The sequence below is a fragment of the Nomascus leucogenys genome, chromosome 13 (assembly GCF_006542625.1).
Source record: "Nomascus leucogenys isolate Asia chromosome 13, Asia_NLE_v1, whole genome shotgun sequence".
NCBI lineage: Eukaryota > Metazoa > Chordata > Mammalia > Primates > Hylobatidae > Nomascus > Nomascus leucogenys.
In genome coordinates, this window is record NC_044393.1 from 28,882,540 (window position 1) to 28,904,881 (window position 22,342).

Below are 22,342 nucleotides of genomic sequence, written 5' to 3' on the forward strand. Positions count from 1 at the left end.
GCAAATAGAAATGAAGGAAGCAAGTGGTAGTGTTTCCTACTCCAGAGAGCACATGCTGGAGGAAGATAAGGGAGACAGGAAGCTGAGCTGGGGCCAGTGCTGGTGCAGCCCCAGTGGGTGAGGGAGGCCTTGCCAGGGCAGCAGGAGCAGGGACGGGCCAGGGACTGGCCGTGTGCCCAGCTGGACTTCAGAGGACCAGGCTCTCCCACCCCTGTTGTTAGCTATTGAAGAGCGGCAGTTTAAGCAACCTGGCCCAATTTGGGTAACAAAGGAGTGTGGACCCTTCAAAGGTACTTCCCCCTTAGGATGCAGAATAATAACCATAACATGTGCGAAGAGCTTACAATGTGCCAGGCACAGTATTAAGTAAGCAGAGTCCACGTGTTTTTTTCTCACTAGTACCCTGTGAAAAGTCTGAACAAAGTCCAGGCCAGGTGCTCAGGCCTGTAATCCTAGCACTTTGGGAGGCCAAGCTGGGAGGATTGCTTGAGTCCAGGAGTTTGAGACCAGCCTGGGTAATATAGCAAGACCCTGTTGAAAGACAGACAGACAGAAATAGAGAGAGAGAGAGAGAGAGAGAGAGAGAAAGGAAGGAAGGAAGGAAGGAAGGAAGGAAGGAAGGAAGGAAGGAAGAAAGGAAGAAAGAAAAAAGAAAGAAGGAAAGAAAAGAAAGAGAAGAAAGAAAGAGGAAAGAAAGAAAGAAAGAAAGAAAGAAAGAAAGAAAGAAAGAAAGAAAGAAAGAGAAAAAAGAAAAGAAAAGAAGTGGGGGAAAGAGGGAGGAAGGAAGGGAGGGAGGGAGAAAGAAAAAAGGGAGGGAGGGCAGTCTGAAGAAATAGCCATCATTCCCATTTTACAGATGAGGACACAGAAGCACAGAACAGTGAACTGAGCTGCTCAAAGACATCCAGCTAGTAAAAGTCAGAGCTGGGACTCAAACCCAGGTGAGTTGGATGCCAAAACATGCTTTCTTCATTATTAGACCATCTCATGAGGATAAACAAGATGATGCATTCAAAGCTCCCAGAACACAGTACATGTTCAGTAGGTGGGAGAGATAAGAAAGGAGCTTAGCAGCAAACAGAACGGACCCTGTCTAGGAGGGATGGACATCAAGTATGACTTCTTGAAGAGAAGGCAAAGGAATAGATGTTAAGTCTTAATCAGAATTTCCCCCTGTATCATCCCCCCAACACACCCCAACTTAGGGAACATGAAAAGAAGCTCCAAACACTCAGGATGATGCCTGCTCTTGCCTGCCCCAGCAATTGGTGGGAGCCTAGTATTGTTGGCTTGGCTCCTGCCTATCTCTCTAGCGTTATCTATCCATGTATTCCAGTTTCAGCCAAATCCATTCCTCCTGGTTTCCTGAACACAGAACACATAAATATTACCTTTTCACTTTTTTTTTTTTTACAATAAGCTAAGGTTATTATTGAAGAAAGAACAATATTTTTGCATAAATTTAGTGCAGCCTAAGTGAACAGTGTTGATAAATTCTACAGTAGTGTACAGTAATGTCCTAGGCCGTCACATTTGCTCACCACTCACTCACTGACCCACTCAGAGCAACACCAACTCCTTCAAGCTCCATTCATGAAGTACACACTCTACAGGTGTGTACCTTTTAAAATCGACTATACCATATTTTTACTGTACCTTTTCTATGTTTAAATTTCTTTTTTAAATTTTTATTATACTTTAAGTTCTGGGGTACATGTGCAGAATGTGCAGGTTTGTTAGGCAGGTATACACTTGTCATGGTGGTTTGCTGCACCCATCAACCCGTCATCTACATTAGGTATTTCTCCTAATGCTATCCCTCCCCTAGCCCCACACCCCCTGACAGGCCCCGGTGTGTGATGTTCCCCTCCCTGTGTCCATGTGTTCTCATTGTTTAGCTCCCACTTATGAGTGAGAACATGCAGTGTTTGGTTTTCTGTTTTTGTGTTAGTTTGCTGAGAATGATGGTTTTCAGCTTCATCCATGTCCCTGCAAAGGACATGAACTCATCCTTTTTTATGGCTGCATAGTATTCCATGGTATATATGTGCCACATTTTCTTTATCCAGTCTATCATTGATGGGCATTTGGGTTGGTTCTAAGTCTTTGCTGTTGTGAACAGTGCCACAATAAACATACCTCTACGTGTATTCTTTATAGTAGAATGATTTATAATCCTTTGGGTATATACCCAGTAATGGGATTGCTGGGTCAACTGGTATTTCTGGTTCTAGATCCTTGAGGAATCGCCACACTGTCTTCCACAATGTTTGAACTAATTTACTCTCCCACCAACAGTGTAAAAGCATTCCTATTTCTCCACATCCTCTCCAGCATCTGTTGTTTCCTGACTTTTTAATGATCATCATTCTAACTGGCATGAGATGGTATCTCATTGTGGTTTTGATTTGCATTTCTCTAATGACCAGTGATGATGAGCTGTTTTTCATATATTTTTTGGCCACATAAATGCCTTCTTTTGAGAAGTGTCTGTTCATATCCTTTGCTCACTTTTTGATTGTTTTTTTTTCTTGTAAATTTGTTTAAGTTCTTTGTAGATTCTGGATATTAGCCCTTTGTCAGGTGGATAGATTGCAAAAATTTCCTTCCATTCTGTAGGTTGTCTATTCACTCTGATGATACTTTCTTTTGCTGTGCAGAAGCTCTTTAGTTTAATTAGATCCCATTTGCCAATTTTGGCTTTTGTCACCATTGCTTTTGGTTTTTTAGTCATGAAATCTTTGCCCATGCCTATGTCCTGAATGGTATTGCCTAGGTTTTCTTCTAGGGTTTTTATGGTTTTAGGTTTTATGTTTAAGTCTTTAATCCATCTGGAGTTAATTTTTGTATAAGGTGTAAGGAAGGGGTCCAGTTTCAGTTTTCTGCATATGGCTAGCTAGTTTTTCCAACACCATTTATTAAACAGGGAATCCTTTCCCCATTGCTTGTTTTTGTCAGATTTGTCAAAGATCAGATGGTTGTAGATGTGTGGTGTTACTTCTGAGGCCTTTGTTCTGTTCCATTGGTCTATATATCTGTTTGGTATATCATGCTGTTTTGTATACTGTAGCCTTGTAGTATAGTTTGAAGTCAGGTAGCGTGATGCCTCCAGCTTTGTTCTTTTTGCTTAGGATGGTCTTGGATATGCAGGCTCTTTTTTGTTCCATATGAAATTTAAAGTAGTTTTTTCCAATTCTGTGAAGGAAGTCAATGGTAGCTTGATGGGAATAGCATTGAATCTATAAATTACTTTGGGCAGTATGGCCATTTTCACAATATTGATTCTTCCTATACATAAGCATGGAATGTTTTTCCATTTATTTGTGTCCTCTCTTATTTCCTTGAGCAGTGGTTTGTAGTTCTCCTTGAAGAGGTCCTTCATATCCATTGTAAGTTGTATTCCTAGGTATTTTATTCTCTTTGTAGCAATTGTGAATGGGAGTTCACTCATGATTTGGCTCTGTCTGTTATTGGTGTATAGGAATGCTTGTGATTTTTGCACATTGATTTTGTGGTGATCTCTGTATTTCCTGAAGTTGAATGTTAGCCTGTCTTGCTAGGTTGGGGAAGTTCTCCTAGACAATATCCTGAAGAGTGTTTTCCAACTTGGTTCCATTCTCCCTGTCACTTTCAGGTACACCAATCAAATGTAGATTTGGTCTTTTCACATAGTCCCATATTTCTTGGAGGCTTTGTTTGTTTCTTTTCATTCTTTTTTCTCTAATCTTGTCTTCTTGCTTGATTTCATTAAGCTGATCTTCAATCTCTGTTATCCTTTCTTCTGCTTGACAATTCGGCTATTGATACTTGTGTATGCTTCACGAGTTCTTGTGCTGTGTTTTTCAGCTCCATCAGGTCATTTATGTTCTTCTCTAAACTGTTATTCTAGTCAGCAATTCATCTAACCTTTTTTCAAGGTTCTTAGCTTCCTTGCATTGGGTTAGAACATGCTCCTTTAGCTCGGAGGAGTTTGTTATTACCCACCTTCTGAAGCCTACTTCTGTCAACTCTTCAAACTCATTCTGTTTCTAGTTTTGTTCCCTTGCTGGAAAGGAGTTGTGATCCTATGGACGAGAAGAGGCATTCTGGTTTTTGGAATTTTCAGCCTTTTTGTGCTGGTTTCTCCCCATCTTCATGGATTTATCTACCTTTGGTCTCTGATGTTGGTGACCTTCGGATGGGGTCTCTGAGTGGACGTCCTTCTTGTTGATGTTGATGGTATTCCTTTCTGTTTGTTAGTTTTCCTTCTAACAGTCAGGCCCCTCTGCTCCAGGTCTCCTGGAGTTTGCTGGAGGTCCACTCCAGACCCTGTTTGCCTGGGTATCACCACTGGAGGCTGCAGAACAGCAAAGATTGCTGCCTGTTCCCTCCTCTGGAAGCTTTGTCCCAGAGGGGCACCCACCAGATGCCAGCCAGAGCTCTCCTGTATGAGGTGTCTGTTGGCCCCTATGGGAGGTGTCTCCCAGTCAGGATACATAGGGGTCAGGGACCCACTTGAGGAGGCAGTCTGACCCTTATCAGAGCTCGAATGTTGTCCTGGGAGTTCTCTTCAGAGCCATCAGGCAGGGACATTTAAGTCTGCTGAAGCTGTGCCCAAGCCACCCCTTCCTCCAGGTGCTGTGTCCCAGGGAGATTTTTTTTTTTTTTTTTGAGATAGAGTCTCACTCTGTCACCTAGGCTAGAGAGTGCAGTGGCACAATCTCGGCTCACTGCAACCTCCACCTCCTGGGTACAAACAATTCTCCTGCCTCAGCCTCCCGAGTAGCTGGGATTACAGGCCCCTGCCACCACGCCTGGCTAATTTTTTTTGTATTTTAGTAGAGATGGGGTTTCACCATTTTAGTCAGGCTAGTCTTGAACTCCTGACCTCAAATTATCCACCCGTCTCGGCCTCCCAAACTGCTGGGATTACAGGCGTGAGCCACCGTGCTAGCCAGGGGTTTTATCTATAAGTCCCTGACTGGGGCTGCCGCCTTTTTTTCAGAGATGCCCTGCCTAGAGAAGAGGAATCTAGAGAGGCAGTCTGGTCATAGCAGCCTTGCTGAGCAGCGGTGGGCTCTGCCCAGTTTGAACTTTCCTGTGGCTTTGTTTACACTGTGAGGGTAAAACCACCTACTCAAGCCTCAGCAATGGCGGACACCCCTCCTACCACCAAGCTCAAGCTTCCCAGGTCGACCTCAGACTGCTGTGTTGGCAGCGGGAATTTCAAGCCAGTGGATCTTAGCTTGCTGAGCCCTGTGGGGGTGGGACCCACGGAGCCAAACCACTTGGCTCCCTGGCTTCAGCCCCCTTTCCAGCAGAGTGAACAATTCTGTTTTTTTTTTTTTTGAGACGGAGACTCGTCCTGTCACCCAGGCTGGAGTGCAGTGGTGCGATCTCCGCTCACTGCAACCTCTGCCTCCTGGGTTCAAGCGATTCTCCTGCCCCAGCCTCCCGAGTAGCTGGGATTACAGGTCCCCACCACCACGCCCAGCTAATTTTTGTATTTTGAGTAGAGACGGGGTTTCACCATGTTGGCCAGGCTGGTCTTGAACTTCTGACCTCATGATCCGCCCACCTCGGCCTCCTAAAGTGCTGGGATTACAGGCATGAGCCACCGCACCTAGCCTGCAGAGTGAACAATTCTGTCTCGCTGGCGTTCCAGGCACCACTGGGGTATGAAAAAAAAAAAAAAAAAAAACTGCAGCTAGCTTGGTGTCTGCCCAAATGACCGCCCAGTTTTGTGCTTGAAACCCAGGGCCCTGGTGGCATAGGCACCGGAGGGAATCTCCTGGTCTACAGGTTGCGAAGACCTTGGGGAAAGCGCAGTATCTGGGCCGGAGTGCACCGTTCCCCAGGGCACAGTCCCTCATCGCTTCCCTTGGCTGGGGGGATATCCCCTGACCCCTTGCACTTCCTGGGTGAGGTGACACCCCACCCTGCTCCGGCTTGCCCTCCGTGGGCTGCACCCATTGCCCATCCAGTCCCAATGAGATAAACCGGGTACCTCAGTTGGAAATGCAGAAATCACCCGCCTTCTGCGTCGATCTCACTGGGAGCTGCAGACCGGAGCTCTTCCTATTCGGCCATCTTGCCAGCAAATCCTAGATTTCTTAAGATACACAAATACTTCCGTTGTGTTACAATTGCCTAAAGTATTCAGTATCATAACATGTTCTACAGGTTTGTAGCCTAGGAGCAATAAGCTATACCAAGGAGCCTAGGGGTGTAGCAGGCTACGCCACCGAGGTGTCGTAGGGCATCCGCCATTGCTGAGTCTTGAGTAGATGGTTTTACCCTCACAGGTTTTTAAAACAAACAAACAAAAAACAACCTTATTATGCTGGGCGCGGTGGCTCACGCTTGTAATCCCAGCACTTTGGGAGGCCGAGGCGGGCGGATCACAAGATCAGGAGATCGAGACCATCCTGGCTAACATGGTGAAACCCTGTCTCTACTAAATATACAAAAAAGTAGCCGGGTGTAGTGGCGGGCGCCTGTAGTCCCAGCTACTCGGGAGGCTGAGGCAGGAGAATGGCGTGAACCCAGCGGGCGGAGCTTGCAGTGAGCCGAAATCGCGCCACTGAACTCTAGCCTGGGCGACAGAGCGAGACTCCGTCTCAAAAAACAAACAAACAAACAAACAAAAGAAACCTTATTTTTGTAGAGATGAGGTCTTGCTATGCTGCCCAGGCTGGTCTCAAACTTCTGGGCTCAAGTGATCCTCCCACCTTAGCCTCCCAAAGTGCTGGGATTACAGGCATGAGCGGCTCCACCGTGCCCAGCCGCTTTGCACTTTCTTTATCATGTCTTTAGATAAACAAAAGTTCCTAATTTTAAAGTGGTTCTATTTATCAACCTATTCCTTTACAATTTGTACTTTTTGTGCCTTATTTGAGCAACCCTTCCCTAAACCCCAAGGTCATGAAGATATTCTGTTTATGTTCAAAGCTTTTTAGTTTTGTCTTCACCTTGAGGTATGGTATGAAGTAGAGGTCAAGATTCGTTTCTTTTCATGGATATTCACTGTCCCAGACAGAACCAGTTATCAAAAGTTGGCCTTTCCTTACTGATCTGCAGTGGCATCTCTGACTTACAGTAAATATGTCTATTCTGTTTCAGTGGCCCAGTTGTCTCACCTGGCACCAATGCTCATTATCTCAATTAGTATTATTTCTTTTTTAAAAAAATTTTTTTTCTGTTTTTTTTGTTTTTTGAGACAAGTTTCACTCTTGTTGCCCAGGCTGGAGTGCAATGGCGGGATCTCAGCTCACCGCAACCTCCGCCTCCCAGGTTCAAGCGATTCTCCTGCCTCAGTCTCCCGAGTAGCTGGGATTACAGGCACGCGCCACCACACCTGGCTAATTTTGTGTTTTTAGTAGAGACGGGGTTTCTCCATATTGGTCAGGCTGGTCGCGAACTCCTGACCTCACGTGATCCTCCTGCCTTGGCCTCCCAAAGTGCTGGGATTACAGGCGTGAGCCACAGTGCCTGGCCCTCAATTAGTGTTATTTCATAATGTCTTTATATCTTGTAGATCAAGTCTTCCCTCTTTGTTCTTCAAGAGTGTCTTAGCTATTTTTGAATATTTGAACGTCTACACCTAAATTTTGGAATCTTTTTTATCACGTTGATGAAATTTTGGTTGGTATTGCATTTAGCATGTAAATGACTGGGAAGAATTGACATCTTCACAATATTGAATCATCCAGTGCATGATAGGGTGTATTTTTTTCATTTGTTTACGTCTTCTTCGGTATCTCTCAGAGTTTTATAATTTTCTCTCTGAACATATGGCCCATCCTCTGTTAAATTTTCCTGTATAAGTTCTTCATATATATATTTTTTGAGACAGAGTCTCGCTCTGTTGCCCAGGCTGGAGTGCAATGGCACAGTCTTGGCTCACTGCAACCTCCACCTCCCAGATTCAAGCGATTTTCCTGCCTCAGCCTCCAGAGTAGCTGGGGTTACAGGCACACACCACCATACCAGGCTAATTGTATTTTTAGTAGAGACAGGGTTTCACCATGTTGGCCAGGCTGGTCTCGAACTCCGACCTCAAGTGATCTGCCCACCTTGGCCTCCCAAAGTGCTGGGATTAGAGGCATGAGCCACTGCACCCAGTCAAGTTCTTCATATTTTAAAAATATTATTGCAAATAATTTTTTTTTAAATCTCATGGTCTAACTGCTTATTCTCAGCATATAGAAGTACTGATGATTTTGTTGCATTAGTTTTGTGTCTAGCAACCTTAATAAATTATTTTGTTTGTTATAATAATTATTTTTAGACTCTTTTGGATTTTCTACATGCATAATCATAGCACCAATAGATAATGACAGATTATTTCTTCTTTTTTAATTTGTATAATGTTTGTTTCTTTTTAGCTTATTGTTCTGGCTATAACCTCTAGTACAATGTTTAACAGAGATAGTAATAGAAGGCCAGGCACAGTGGCTCACGCCTGTAATCCCAGCATTTTGAGAGGCCGAGGTGGGTGGATCACTTGAGGCCGGGAGTTTGAGACCAGCCTGGCCAATATGGTGAAACCCCATCTCTACTAAAAATACAAAAATTAGCCGGGTGTGGTGGTGCATGCCTGTAATCCCAGCTACTCAGGAGGCTGAGGCAGGAGAATCGCTTGAACCCAGGAGGCGGAGGCTGCAGTGAGCCGAGATCATGCCACTGCACTCTAGCCTGGGCAACAGAGCAAGACTCTGTCTCCAAAAAAAAAAAAAAAAAAGTGATAGAGAATATAAGAGAATATTCTTGCCATTTTCCTGGTTTAAAAAGGAATGCTTTCCAGGCTGGGTGCCATGGCTCATACCTGTAATCCCAGCACTTTGGGAGGCTGAGGCGGGAGGATTGCTTGAGCCCAGGAGTTCGTCTGGGCTCTGCAAAAAATACAAAAATTAGCCAGGCATGGTGATGCGTGCCTGTAGTCCCAGCAACTCGGGAGGCTGAGGTGGGAGGATCACTTGAGCCCAGAAGGCTGAGGCTGAGGCTGCAGTGAGCTGAGATCGCACCACTGCACTGCAGCCTGGGTGACAGAGCAAGACCCTGTCTCAAAAACAAACAAACAAACAAAAAAACAAAAACAAAAAAGCCGGATAATGCCTAAGGGGCAAGTGGGGGTGAGGAAGAATTGTTTCAAGTACAAGGTGAAGAAGGTACAAAAGAATATAATACGAAAGGAGAAAGAATATAACATACTTGAGAAAGCAGTAATACTTAAGTATGGCCAAATAGGAGTAGGTGATAGGAAGGAAGAAGTGATATGAGGAGGTAAGCAGGAGTCAGAAGAAGAGCCTTTCATAATACACAAAGGAATCAAAATTTTGAATTGAGGTGCTTCCCACCACCTTCTTCAGCCCTACTAATTCCTATTAGAATACTCAGGTGTCACCTACTACAGGAAGCCTTCCCTGACTTCATGTCCACAAGCCAGGGTTAGATGCTCCCTCTGTTCTACTGGAGCCCTCTCTTTCCCTTAGTTCTTTTTATATTTTTAATTTTTAATTAATTAATTAATTAATTAATTTTTTTCAGGCAGCCCCCAAACCAGAATCGGTTCAGAGAGTTTTCCTCCTTTACTTCTTTAAATGATAATTGTCTATTTATGCATCTGTCTTCCACACCAAAAGCCATAAGAGGGCAGAGAATGTGTTTTAAAGTTCTGTATTACCAGCTTAGCAGAGTATTTGGCACATCGTAAATGCTCAATAGATTTTTTTTTTTTTTTAAATCAGTGAATAGATAACAGGACTTCCAGGAAAGGAGAAAAAAACTGTAACTTAGTAAAGCTCCTGGCACAAAACTGGCACTGAGAAAAATTATTTTATCTTTTTGTGCCTTCACTTTCTATCTGGAAAATGGGGACAAAAAAACTATCTCAAAGGAGTATCATGGGTCTATAATTACTTAATCCAGGGTCTGACACTTAGTATCAAGGGTAATTATCAGCATGTTAAAAACGTAATTCTTGGCCAGGCGCAGTGGCTCACTCCTGTAAATCGCAGCACTTCAGGAGGCCGAAGTGGGTGGATCACTTGAAGTCACGAGTTCGAGACCAGTCCAGCCAACATGATGAAACCCCGTCTCTACTAAAAATACAAAAATTAGCTGGGAGTGGTGGCAGGTGCCTGTAATCCCAGCTACTTGGGAGGCTGAGGCAAAAGAATCATTTGAACCTGGGAGGTGGGGGTTGCAGTGAGCCAAGATCACACCACTGCACTCCAGCCTGGGCAACGGAGTGAGACTCTGTCTCAAAAAAAACAAAAAAAGCCAACCATAATTCTCATTGAAATAGACAGTGAGCATGGGTCAGAGTTTCATTTAACTCATTGATGAAGGGACAAGCAGGACGACAAAGCCAGTTCAAAATAGAATATAAGAACTATATTGTTTTGGCTGGGCACCGTGGGATTACATCTGTAATCCCAGCACTTTGGGAGGCCAAGGTAGGTGGATCGCTTAGCCAGGAGTTCGAGACCAGCCTATGCAACATGGCAAAACCCCATCTATACGAAAAGATACAAAAATTAGCTGGGCATGGTGGCACATGCCTGTAGTCCCAGCTACTTGAGGGACTGAGGCAAGATCACTTGAGCGTAGGATGTGGGAGGTCAAGACTGTAGTGAGCCGTGTTCGAACCACTGCACTCCAGCCTGGGCAACAATGTGAGACCCTGTCTTAAAAAAAAGAAAAAAGAACTTGAGTTTTTATAGTCAATGGAAAAGAAAAATATTGAAGTAAGATTGCTAAATTAAATACTAAATGGGTCAATGTCCTACAGAGTAATAATATCATAACCTTTGGGATTATCTTCTCTACCAGACAGGAAAGGAAATTGTCACATCTTATTACTTTACAGAATTGTACAATGTCTGGGCCCTAATTAATATGAAAATAGTGTCACATTTCTCTTCAGGGACAGATGACAAGTAGACTTGCTAGTCAATGCTTTATCATGACAGCAAAAAGTCACACAATCATCTTTTTACTTTAATAACATGTTTCAGATAATTTTTCTTAACACTAGTAAGTTTAATTCAGTAGACACTAACAGTTATAAGGCTCTCAATAAATGTTTGCTGAAGAGATTTTCAATCTGTTAGGCTTCTTCTTTCCCTCCAGTTTCTTTCTTCCTGACCTGGCACAATTGATTAGCAGCAGAGTTTGGGGGCTATGGGGCAGGTAGGCTAATAGGGGGAATTCCGTGGGACACGGATCCTCTTCTCTCCCTTAGCCTGGTGTGGTAGGGCTAGTTTTGTATCATCAAATAGGCAGAGAAAGTATCTGCTTTGGATATCAGCAAAGGAAGCACCCTTTTCCCATCTACCAACCACCCCTCTCCCCACCAGCCAATGAGAACATATTTTCTGTGAAAGAATTGGGTATTTCTTTTTTTCTTTTTTCTTTTCTTTTTTTTTTTTTTTTTTGAGACAGAGTCTCCCTCTGTCGCCCTGGCTGGAGTGCAGTGGCATGATCTCGGCTCACTGCAACCTCCACCTCCCAGGTTCAAGCAATTCTCATGCCTCAGCCTCCCAAGTAGCTGGGATTACAGGCGCTTGCCAACACACCTGGCTAATTTTTGTATTTTTAGTAGAGATGGGGTTTGTTGGCCAGGCTGCTCTCCAACTCCTGACCTCAGGTGATCTGCCCACCTCGGCCTCCCAAAGTGCTGGGATTACAGGTGTGAACCACTGCACCCTGCCAGAATTGGGTATTTCAGAAGGGCAGTGGACATCATAAAAATAATAATAATAATAATTTTGTTGGATCACATTCCATTTATTCCACTCTCCCACCTCAGCCTCCTGAGTAGCTGGGATTATGGACACATGCCACCACACCCTGCTAATTTTTTTTTTTTTTTTGTAGTGACAGGGTTTTGCCATGTTGCCCAAGCTGGTCTCAAATTCCTGGGCTCAAGCAATTCACCCACCTCAGCCTCCCAAAGTGCTGGAATTACAGGCTTGAGGCACTGTGTCCAGCCTCACTTTTTAATTTTTAAGAAATTGTGACAAAATACATGTGACACAACTTACCATCTTAACCATTTTAAAGTGCACAATTCTGTGGCAGATTTAGCTACAGGTCTGAGTTCACTTGGAACATGAGCATAATAAAAACGAGGTCTGAGGCCTGGTGTGGTGGCTCATGCCTGTAATCTCAACACTTTGGGAGACCAAGGCAGTAACATGGCTTGAGCCCAGGAGTTCAAGACCGACCTGGGCAATACAGCGAGACTTTGTCTCTACAAAAAATTAAAAATTAGCTGGGCATAGTGTCACGCATCTGTGGTCCCAGCTGCTTGGGAGGCTGAGGTGGAAAGATCACTTGAGCCTGGGAGGTCGAGGCTGAAGTGAGTGGTGATCGTGCCTAGGTGACAGAGCGAGACTCTATCTCAAAAAGAAGAAAAATAAAATAGAATAAAAGTGTAAGGTCAGGCGCGGTGGCTCATGCCTGTAATCTCAACACCTTGGGAGGCCGAGGCGGGCAGATCACCTGAGGTCAGGAGTTCGAGACCAGCCTGGCCAACATGGCGAAACCCTGTCTCTACCAAAAATATAAAAATTAGCCGGGCATGGTGGCGCATGCCTGTAATCCCAGCTACTCGGGAGGCTGAGGCAGGAGAATCGCTTGAACCCAGGAGGCGGAGGTTGCGATGAGCCAAGATCGCGCCACTGCACTCCGGCCTGAGTGATAAGAGTAAAACTCTCATCTCAAAAAAAAAAATAATAATAACGAGGTCTGAGACTCTAACCAGGGAGTCGTTGATCTAAGTGTTTGGACATACTGCACACAAAAGTTCAAGCATTTCTACAAAGCAACAGATAGGAAATTTCCCAGGGATAAACTTATTTTTTGGCAAGTCAAAAGTATGTAGTGTGCAAGCCCTGCTTTGGGAGTTGGGAGAACCAAATGACCTCCAGATGCTAGAAAAAGGATTCTTCCCTGCTAAAAGAGGTCGAGCGTACTTGGCCAAAGGGGATCTAAAATGCCTTGGCTTCCAACTTCAGGGAACTGAGCTTTTCCCTCTAACTTTCCAGCAAAAGGGAAGGAAATGTTGACCCTAAAACCACATGAAGCTAAAGCTAGAGGACACTGTAGCAGTTCACCAGATCTCCATTGTTAAATTCTGTATTGGCCTTTTATTTATATATTTGTCATTATTTTCATTAATACGTTAGATTATAGGCTGTTTGGGTCCAAATCTTGACTCTTCTACTTACTCGGTATGAGACATTGATTAAGTTGCTAAATCTCTCTTCAATTCTTAGAATCTGTGCTTCAGGTTTTTGGTTTATAAAATGGTGATAATGACACTTTCTCAGAGGGTCGTGGTAAGGATTAATGGTGTTGATGGATGTAAAGTACAAAGAACATTAATTGCTATGTAAATGTTCGCTATTATCAATACGTGACTATTTTCTCCTTCTCCTTCTTCTTGTCCCCCTCCCCATCCCCCTCCTCTTCCTTGTTTAGTTGGCAAATAGTCAAATTTCATTTGGAATGCTGTCTTACTGTTTTATTCTGCTTCATGGATGTTTCTGGGGGGAAATTTGTGCAGTTAGGTGTGTTGAATTCTGTTTTCTGATTTTTTGCAATAACTCTGTATGGATCTGTTAATATTTTCCTTGTGCTGAGAGATAGTCTCACTCTTTCATCTTCCAGATATGGAAACTGAGTCCCCAAAAGGGAAAATGACTTGCCCGAGATCACACAGAGACAGTGGATAAACAAGTAACAAGACCAAGGGTTTCCGACAACCAGTCCTAGTCTTGTTCCACTGAACACAGAGTCCAAGGACATTGGCCTCAGATACTGATGTGATCTGAGCTCCCTCCAAACTCTATTCACCCATAGGGAAGACTTGAACACCCTATGATTCCAAGTATTCTCCAACTGACATCTTCCCCTTCTACCAAAATTGCAAGCACTTCAACGGAAAGGACTATGACTTGAGTATTTTGGAATCTTAGTTATATGCTCAGCACCGTGCCTCAAACTTTTGAGGGTAGGAACTATTGCCTATAACACCTTGGATGACTCGGGGCCAATGCTCAGTAAATGGAAACAACTGCCCTGCCTTAAAAAAAAAAGAAGAGTTGGGGAGGCAGGGAAGAGAATTAATATGTATCAAGAACTTAATATATACCAGTCACTGTGCTGAGAATGTTCACTTTCATTATCCCATTTAATTCCCAGAATTCCTTTATGGCATCATCAATTTCTGTATTTTACAATAGGAAATTGAGGCTCAGAGAGGTAGGCAACTTACCCTGAGTCTCTTTACAACTAAATGCTCAAGTATGCCATTTCACTGCTGGGTCATAACCTTCTAGAATCCAGTATCATAAACACAGAGTGAGAGAAAGAAGAGTCCTGATACTTTCCAGAGGGTAAAACAATTTTTTTATTCTCATTAGAGAACTATGAAATTAGTCACATGAATTGTGAAAACGTAAGTCATGGTTTTATTTGTTCAGTGACAGTGTGGAAAATGACATCAAGCTAGAAAAAGAATATAAAGGAAAATCTTGAGTGTTTCCATCTTGCTCATAAAGAGAGACCTATCGTTACCAAATCCAGGCAACCTGAACCCACCCTTCCTGCAAAAGTTTTATCCACACTAGAATTTTGAATGGGAGACAAAAAGATAAGCTATAGGATTTATAATATGGAGAATGTGAGTTTCATAACAGGGAAAGGCCCAGGTCTGAAGAATATTTAGTCCCTGTGCTAGGCTGGAAACAGCCTCTTAAAGTCCAGGTCCTAATCTCTGGAAACTGTAAATGTTTCTCTATTTGGAAAAATGTTGGGTTTTTTTGTTTTGTTTTTCCCAGACGTGATTAAGTTAAAAATCTTGGAATGGGAGTTTATCCTGTATTATCTGGGGAGGGGGGGTCCTAAATGCAATTATAAATGTCCTTATAAGAGAAAAGCAGAAGGAGATGTGACACATCCACAGAGAAGGTGATATGAAGACACGGGCAGATACTGGAGTGATACAACCATAAGCCAAGGAATGCCAGCAGTCAGGAGAATCCAGAGAGGCAAGGAACGGATTATCCCTTAGAGCCTTTGGAGTGGGTGTGGCCCTGTCAATAACTTAATTTTAGCCCAGTGAAATTGATTTCAGGCTCCTGACCTCCCAAACTGGGAGAGAATAAATTTCTGTTGCTTTAAGCCACTTGGTTTGTGATAATTTGTTGCAAGAATCACAGGAAACGAATACAGTGCTCCTGTGTTGTTATCCAGGTCTCAGCTTACTGTCATCTCCTTTCCCTTCCATTTGGAAGCCCCAAGAAGAGTTTCTAAAAACATCCCAGGCTGGGCACGGTGGCTCATGCCTGTAATCCCAACACTTTGGGAGGCCGAGGTGGGTGGATCACCTGAGGTCAGGAGTTCGAGACCAGCCTGGCCAACATAGCGAAACCCCATCTCTACTAAAACTATAAAAATTAGCTGGGCGTAGTGGCAGGCGCCCGTAATCCCAGCTACTTGGGAAGCTGAGGCAGGAGAATCACTTGAACCCAGAAGGCGGAGGTTGCAGTGAGCTGAGATAGCACCACTCCAGCCTGGGTGACAAGAATGAAACTCCATCTCAAAAAAATAAATAAATAAATAAATAAATAAATAAAAACATCCTAATATTTACTGAGTGTCTCTTCTGCCAGACACTATGCCAGGCACTTTACATGCAATAGCTCACCGAATCCTCACAATCCTATTAAGTAGGTACTAATATTATTCCTATTATACAGATGAGATAACTGAGGCTCAGAGAAAAACTGGCAGGGTCACATCCTAACAGGTGATGAAGCTAGTACTCCAACTCAGGTCTGCCCAAATATAAAGCCCATACTTTTAGCCTCTAGGCTATATCATCTCAATCTCTCTGGGTTGTCAGCGATTTAATTCTATCAACGGATAGCATTTTGAGACACTTACTTGGGGGATGTTTTCAGGGATGTGGGACCAAAGGAGACCAAGCCTGGCTGCACTCCGGCTCAACAAACTGAGCTACCACTTCCATCTGACTTTTTCAGCAAATAGGAGATAGCCAATCCTAGAATCATAGAAAGCTCGACCTAAAAGGATCTCAAAGATCCATTTGTTCAAACTCCTCATTATTTATAGACAAGGATGCTAGCCCCAGAGAAGGAGAGGGTCACATACACAGGTTATAGATGAGTGACAGAGTTGTAATTAACTGGATCCTAGATCTGACTTCAAATCCAGGTTTGGTTCTACCGCATGTCACACTGACCAAAGTCATGGGTGTTGCTGTGGTCTAAGGTGCTGACCAAATTTTAGAAACTTGGGAGTAAGGGAAATGGAGAAATGGATCACAAACCTCCTGAAAGCTATAGTGCCCCAGGGTAGTCATTCATCTTTTTTTTTTTTTTTTTTTTTTTTTTATATGGAGTTTTGCTCTTTTGCCCAGGCTGGAGTGCAGTGGCACGATCCTGGCTCACTGCAACCTCCGCCTTCCTGTTTCAAGCGATTCTCCTGCCTCAGCCTCCCGAGTAGCTGGGATTACAGGCACCCACCACCACCCCTGGCTAATTTTTGTATTTTTAGTAAAGACGGGGTTTCACCATGTTGGCCAGGCTGGTCTCTATCTCTTGACCTCAGGTGATCCACCCACCTCGGCCTCCCAAAGTGTCGGGATTACAGGCGTGAGCCACCGCGCCCGACCAGGGTATTCATTCTTACTTAAGACATTCTACAGGGCTGATAGGGGTAAGCTTCCGGTTTGAGATGGAGACTGAAGGTACCATGATTGTGTAACCACATCCCAAATTGGGAGGAGACAAGTGTCATGACTTCCTAGAACTGAAGGGATTTCAGGAAACCTCAAGAGTGACAGCATCAGAAAATGCAAGAGGTTTTAAAAAAAAAAAGAGTGGAAGATTTGGACAAATAAATGTGAGTTGTATCTTATACAATCAACAAGTAACTGGTTTCGGAAACTCAATATCCCTAAATAAGGGAGCAGACCACCCCTCATATTGTCTTACGCCCAATTTCTGCCTCAAAGAAAAAGTAGGAGTTAAAGGAAAGACAGAAGTGAAATCAGTAGTCAGACAGCCCAGCACTGCATTTCAGGCCTGGTAATTAAAGATCAACCCCTGACCTAACCGGTTATATTATCTATAGATTCCAGACATTGTATGGAAAAACATTGTGAAAATCCCTGTCCTGTTCTGTTCCGTTCTGATTACCAGTGCATGCAGCCCCCAGTCACGTACCCTCTGCTTGCTCAATCACGACCCTCTCACGCGGACCCCCTTAAGAGTTGTAAGCTCTTAAAAGGGACAGGAATTGCTCACTCCGGGAGCTCGGTTTTTGAGACGTGAGTCAGCCGACGCTCCCGGCCGAATAAAGCTCCTTCCTTCTTTAACCCGGTGTCTGAGGAGTTTTGTCTGCGGCTCCTCCTGCTAGATAATAATGGTAAAGGCTGAACATTTCTCATGCTTACCCTGCCTTCATGCTTAATAAGGTTGTTGAAAAAAATGAACGAGAGAATGCATTTTAAATGCTCCGTACAGTATTAGTACGCAATAAGTGCTCAATACATGCTAGCTGTTATTATTAAAACATTAATTAATAACAGTAGTAACAGCAGCCACTATCTTTAAGACACGTTGATCAGAGTTTCCGAAACCGTATATCCCAAGTTGCTCTTCCGCCGCGTTTCGCTGCCCATTGCATTCCGGGGCTTGTAGTCCGGAAGTGAGAGGCTGATTTCTCAGCGCGCGGGCGCAGTGGCGCGGATCCCCGGAAGAACCCGCAGCAGCTCCCAGGATGAGCTGGTTGCAGTGGCTGCTGCTGCTGCGGGGGCGCTGAGAGGACACGAGCTCTATGCCTTTCCGGCTGCTCATCCCGCTCGGCCTCCTGTGCGCGCTGCTGCCTCTGCACCATGGTGCGCCAGGTCCCGACGGCTCCGCGCCAGATCCCGCCCACTACAGGTGAAGGAGGCCAGGTTCCCGCCCTTTCGCAGCTGGGGAATGGGAAGCGCGAACCGGGTCCTTTCCCTTTCGGTCCATCCCAGGACACCTACCCCTACTTGCTCCGACCCCGCCGCTAGGTCCCAGGCAGAAATCAGCTAGTGATTCCCACTTTCTGCCCTGTATCTTGTTCTTCCCCCGCTTGTTTTTGTGTTCTTGCCCCATGCCTGATTTCTCGTCCCCCGTCCAGGGAGCGAGTCAAGGCCATGTTCTACCACGCCTACGACAGCTACCTGGAGAATGCCTTTCCCTTCGATGAGCTGCGACCTCTCACCTGTGACGGGCACGACACCTGGGGCAGGTAGTGCGAGCGGAGGGGCAAGGGGCGGCCAGGGTCTGACTCTCTGGGCCTAGACGGGCGGGTCCGCTGGGGCTGGTGGCTTCATGGTCTCCTCACCGGCACCAGAAAGCTCCCAGCTGAGCTAGAGCCGCGCTCCCCCCAATTCTTGATATCACCTCCAGGATCCACTTAGCCTCTCGCAGTGAAAATAAGTCCTGGATTAGCCGGGTGCGCTGGATCGCTGGGCTCAGCCCCAGCAGTAACAGGCATCAGCTGTGGGGACATAGGCACTTTCTGGAGTAACAAGATACCGTGGAAGGGCTCCAAGAATTAGAAAACCCAACCCTTTCATTGTGTAGGTGGGCATTCAGATCCAGGAAGGAGTGTGACACTCCTAAAACTTAAGTCTTTGTAGTTGGTGTCCCCCGTGCCTGAAATACACTCTCCCCGTTTTCCTCCCATCACTGGCTGTTGCTTGTCATTCAGATCTCAGCTCAGTATCTTAATACGTCTACGAGTTAGGTGCCATTATCCCTGTTTTACACATGAATGTGCTAAGGTCGGGAGAAATTAAGTAAACTCAAAACTTGTGATGGTTTTTATTTTTTTAAGTTGAAACAAAGTAAATACAAATGGCAAATTCAAATGGTAAAAAATTATATACAATAAATATCTCCCATACCCTAGAATTCCAACTATTAACTTTCCTTTGTATCTCTCCAGAAATATTCTTGGTTTATACCATTATATATATATAGATGTGTGTATGTGTATCTTTTTAAAATGAACGTCTTAAAGGCATAATTTACATATAATAAAATACACTTTTTTTTTTTTTTTTTGAGATGGAGTTTCGCTCGTTACCCAGGCTGGAGTGCAATGGCGTGATCTTGGCTCACTACAACCTCCGCCTCCTGGCTTCAAGCGATTCTCCTGCCTCAGCGTCCCAAGTAGTTGGGATTACAGGAGCCCACCACCACACCCGGCTAATTTTTTTTTTTTTTTTTTTTTTGAGACGGAGTCTCGCTCTGTCGCCCCGGCTGGAGTGCAGTGGCGCAATCTCGGCTCACTGCAAGCTCCGCCTCCCGAGTTCACGCCATTCTCCTGCCTCAGCCTCTCTGAGTAGCTGGGAGTACAGGCGCCCGCCACCACGCCCGGCTAATTTTTTTGTGTTTTTAGTAGAGACGGGGTTTCACCGTGGTATCGATCTCCTGACCTCGTGATCTGCCCGCCTCGGCCTCCCAAAGTGCTGGGATTACAAGCGTGAGCCACCGCGCCCGGCCTACACCCGGCTAATTTTTTTGTGGAGACGGGGTTTTGCCATTTGGCCAGGCTGGTCTTGAACTCCTGACCTCAGGTGATCCACCCATCTCGGCCTCCCAAAGTGCTGGGGGATTACAGGCATGAGCCACCGCGCACAGCCTACACTCGTTTGAAGTGACCACCATCACAGTCAAGATATGAAACACTTCTGTCACTTTAAAAAGTTCCCTTGTGGCCCTTTATGGTTCATCCCTGCACCACAACTGACCCTAACAATTGCTGATCTGCTTTCTGTCAGTATGTCTTTTTGAAATATAGATGGAAACATACTAAACCACCCTGTCTTTTTCATTAAAAACAATTCGAATATCTTTCCATCAGCATGTAGAAGTCTTGATAACAATCTTTTTGATAACTTCATAGTTTTGCACCGTTTATAACACAGTTTAATCACCCATTAATGGGTGGACAGTTGGGTTCTTTCCAGCCTCTTGCTGTTCTAAGCAATACTGCCCTGAACACTCTCAAACAGCTGTTCACTGTGAGGTAAATTCCTAGACGTGAAAACTGGTGAAAGGCCTGTGCTTTAAGCTACAATCTTATACTGCCTCCCAATGGTAGAGGAGAATGCCAGAACATAGGTGATGTATTTAATTACATTTGAGCTACATCAGCCAACCCTCCCAGGTGCATTAAGTGGGTCAGAGGATCCCTGCGATTTTCACTGTGATTTCTCTGTTGTGACTGTAAGTGGGACAGGCAGAGGCATTACTTTGCCTCATTTAGTTTTAGGGGGATCAGATCTAGGGCAGCCATAATATCTGGTATTTGATTTTCTTACTAAGCGGCTGGGATTTCTGTCCTTTTGCAGTTTTTCTCTGACTCTAATTGATGCACTGGACACCTTGCTGGTAAGTATCTCATCTGTTTCTTTTCCTTTCCACTGTTACATAACCAACATCCTTCCTCTTTTGGCAGCATGACTGTGGGTGAAAAATGAATTCCTTTCCTAGGCCTTTTATTTGCATCTTATGATTCTGAAGCGTCCAGCTGTGGTTGCCTAGCTAGATAGGGAAAAACGAACTACAACTTATGCAGATTCATTTATTTAGCAAACGTTTATAGAGGACCTGTTAGGTACGGAGAATTGTGATAGGCTTGCATAGCTCTATGGAGGATACAGAGACTTTGACATCCTCCTGTTTTCAGAGGCTTACATTCTAGGGGCCATGTTCAATGATGATAAAAGGATATCAGGCTGAGCACGGTGGCTCACACCTGTAATCCCAGCACTTTGGAAGGCCGAGGCAGGCAGATCACCTGAGGTCAGGGTTCGAGACCAGCCTGGCCAATATGGTGAAACCCCGTCTCTATTAAAATACAAAAAATTAGCCCAGCATAGTGGCACATGTCTGTTATCCCAGCTACTGGAGAGGCTGAGGCAGGAGGATTGCTTGAACCCGGGAGGCGGAGGTTGCAGTGAGCCGAGATTGCACCATTGCACTCCAGCCTGGGTGACAAGAGTGAAACTTCATCTCAAAAAAAATTATTAAAAAAAAAATCGGGCCGGGCGTGGTGGCTCACGTTTGTAATCCCAGCACTTTGGGAGGCCGAGGGGGCGGATCACGAGGTCAGGAGATCGAGACCACGGTGAAACCCTGTCTCTACTAAAAATACAAAAAAATTAGCCGGGCGTGGTGGTGGGCGCCTGTAGTCCCAGCTACTCGGAGAGGCTGAGGCAGGAGAATGGCGTGAACCCGGGAGGCGGAGCTTTCAGTGAGCCGAGATTGCGCCACTGCACTCCAGCCGGGGCGACAGAGCTAGACTCCGTCTCAAAAAAAAAAAAAAAAAAAAAAAAAAAAAAAAAAAAATCAGTGACTAGTTAGTATGTTTCTGTAGGGCTTAGTACAGACATGTATTAATTCTTCCAACAACTTCTTGAGGTAAGTACCTTTACTCCTTCTTATAGCTAAGAAACCTGATGCTTAGGGCTGGGCACAGTGGCTCATGCCTGTAATCCCAGCACTTTGGGAGGCCAAGGCGGGAGGATTGCTTGAGCACAGGAGTTCAAGACCAGCCTGGACAATATGGTGAAACCCCGTCTCTACCAAAAATATAAAAAATTAGGCATGATGGCACATGTCTGTGGCTCTATCTGTTTGGAAGGAGGGGGAGGTGGGAGGATTGTTTGAGTCAGGGAGGCAGAGGTTGCAGTGAGCCGAGATTGCACCACTGCACTCCGGTCTGGGTAACAGAGTAAAACCCTGTCTCAGACAAACAAAAAAAGGATATAAAAGAAACCTGATGCTTAGAAAGGTAAAAAGGGCCAGGTGTGGTGGCTCATGCCTGTAATCCCAGCATTTTGGGAGGCCAACATTGCTCAAGCCCTGGAGTTCGAGGCTGTGATGAGCTATGATCACAGCACTGCACTCCAACCTGTGTAACAGAGCAAGATCCTGTCTCAAAAAAAAAAGACTTGGACTGGTCCAGGCCAAGTACCCACTCCACAGCTAGAGGGATGGGATCAGCTTCTCCCAAACCACAGGAGTGACTAGCGGGGAAGAGTGATTCCTCGAGGGTAAATTGAGATGTTACTATCAAAAGAAGAGAAATTGAGATTGCATTTGGCTAACGGTTTAAATAAAGAGGGTTTATTTTCTCAAGTTAAAGAAAGTCTAGAGGTAATTTCTAGCATTGGGTCAGCTACTCAACCGTGTCATCAGAGACCAGGCTCTTTGTAGCTTTGCATTCTAGTATCGTTAGTGTTTTGGCTTTTATTCTAATGCTTAGTACCTCA

The 22,342-nt window shown here is 44.8% G+C and overlaps 1 protein-coding gene across 2 annotated transcripts in view; it reads left to right on the forward strand.

The window, feature by feature from the left end:
* The first annotated feature begins 863 nt into the window (after nucleotides 1-863).
* LOC100606026 (ER degradation-enhancing alpha-mannosidase-like protein 2) overlaps nucleotides 864-22,342 on the forward strand; it is a 49,255-nt gene continuing 27,776 nt past the window's right edge. The window contains exons 1-3 of one of the 2 annotated variants that reach the window (XM_030825689.1): nucleotides 864-941; nucleotides 18,193-18,303; nucleotides 20,417-20,456. In XM_030825689.1, coding sequence (XP_030681549.1) covers nucleotides 18,209-18,303; nucleotides 20,417-20,456 — 135 coding nt within the window. In that variant the 5' untranslated portion in view covers nucleotides 864-941; nucleotides 18,193-18,208. Of the gene's footprint in view, nucleotides 942-17,756; nucleotides 17,964-18,192; nucleotides 18,304-20,416; nucleotides 20,457-22,342 lie in introns of those variants that run through there. The other variant, XM_030825688.1, reaches the window with a different exon arrangement.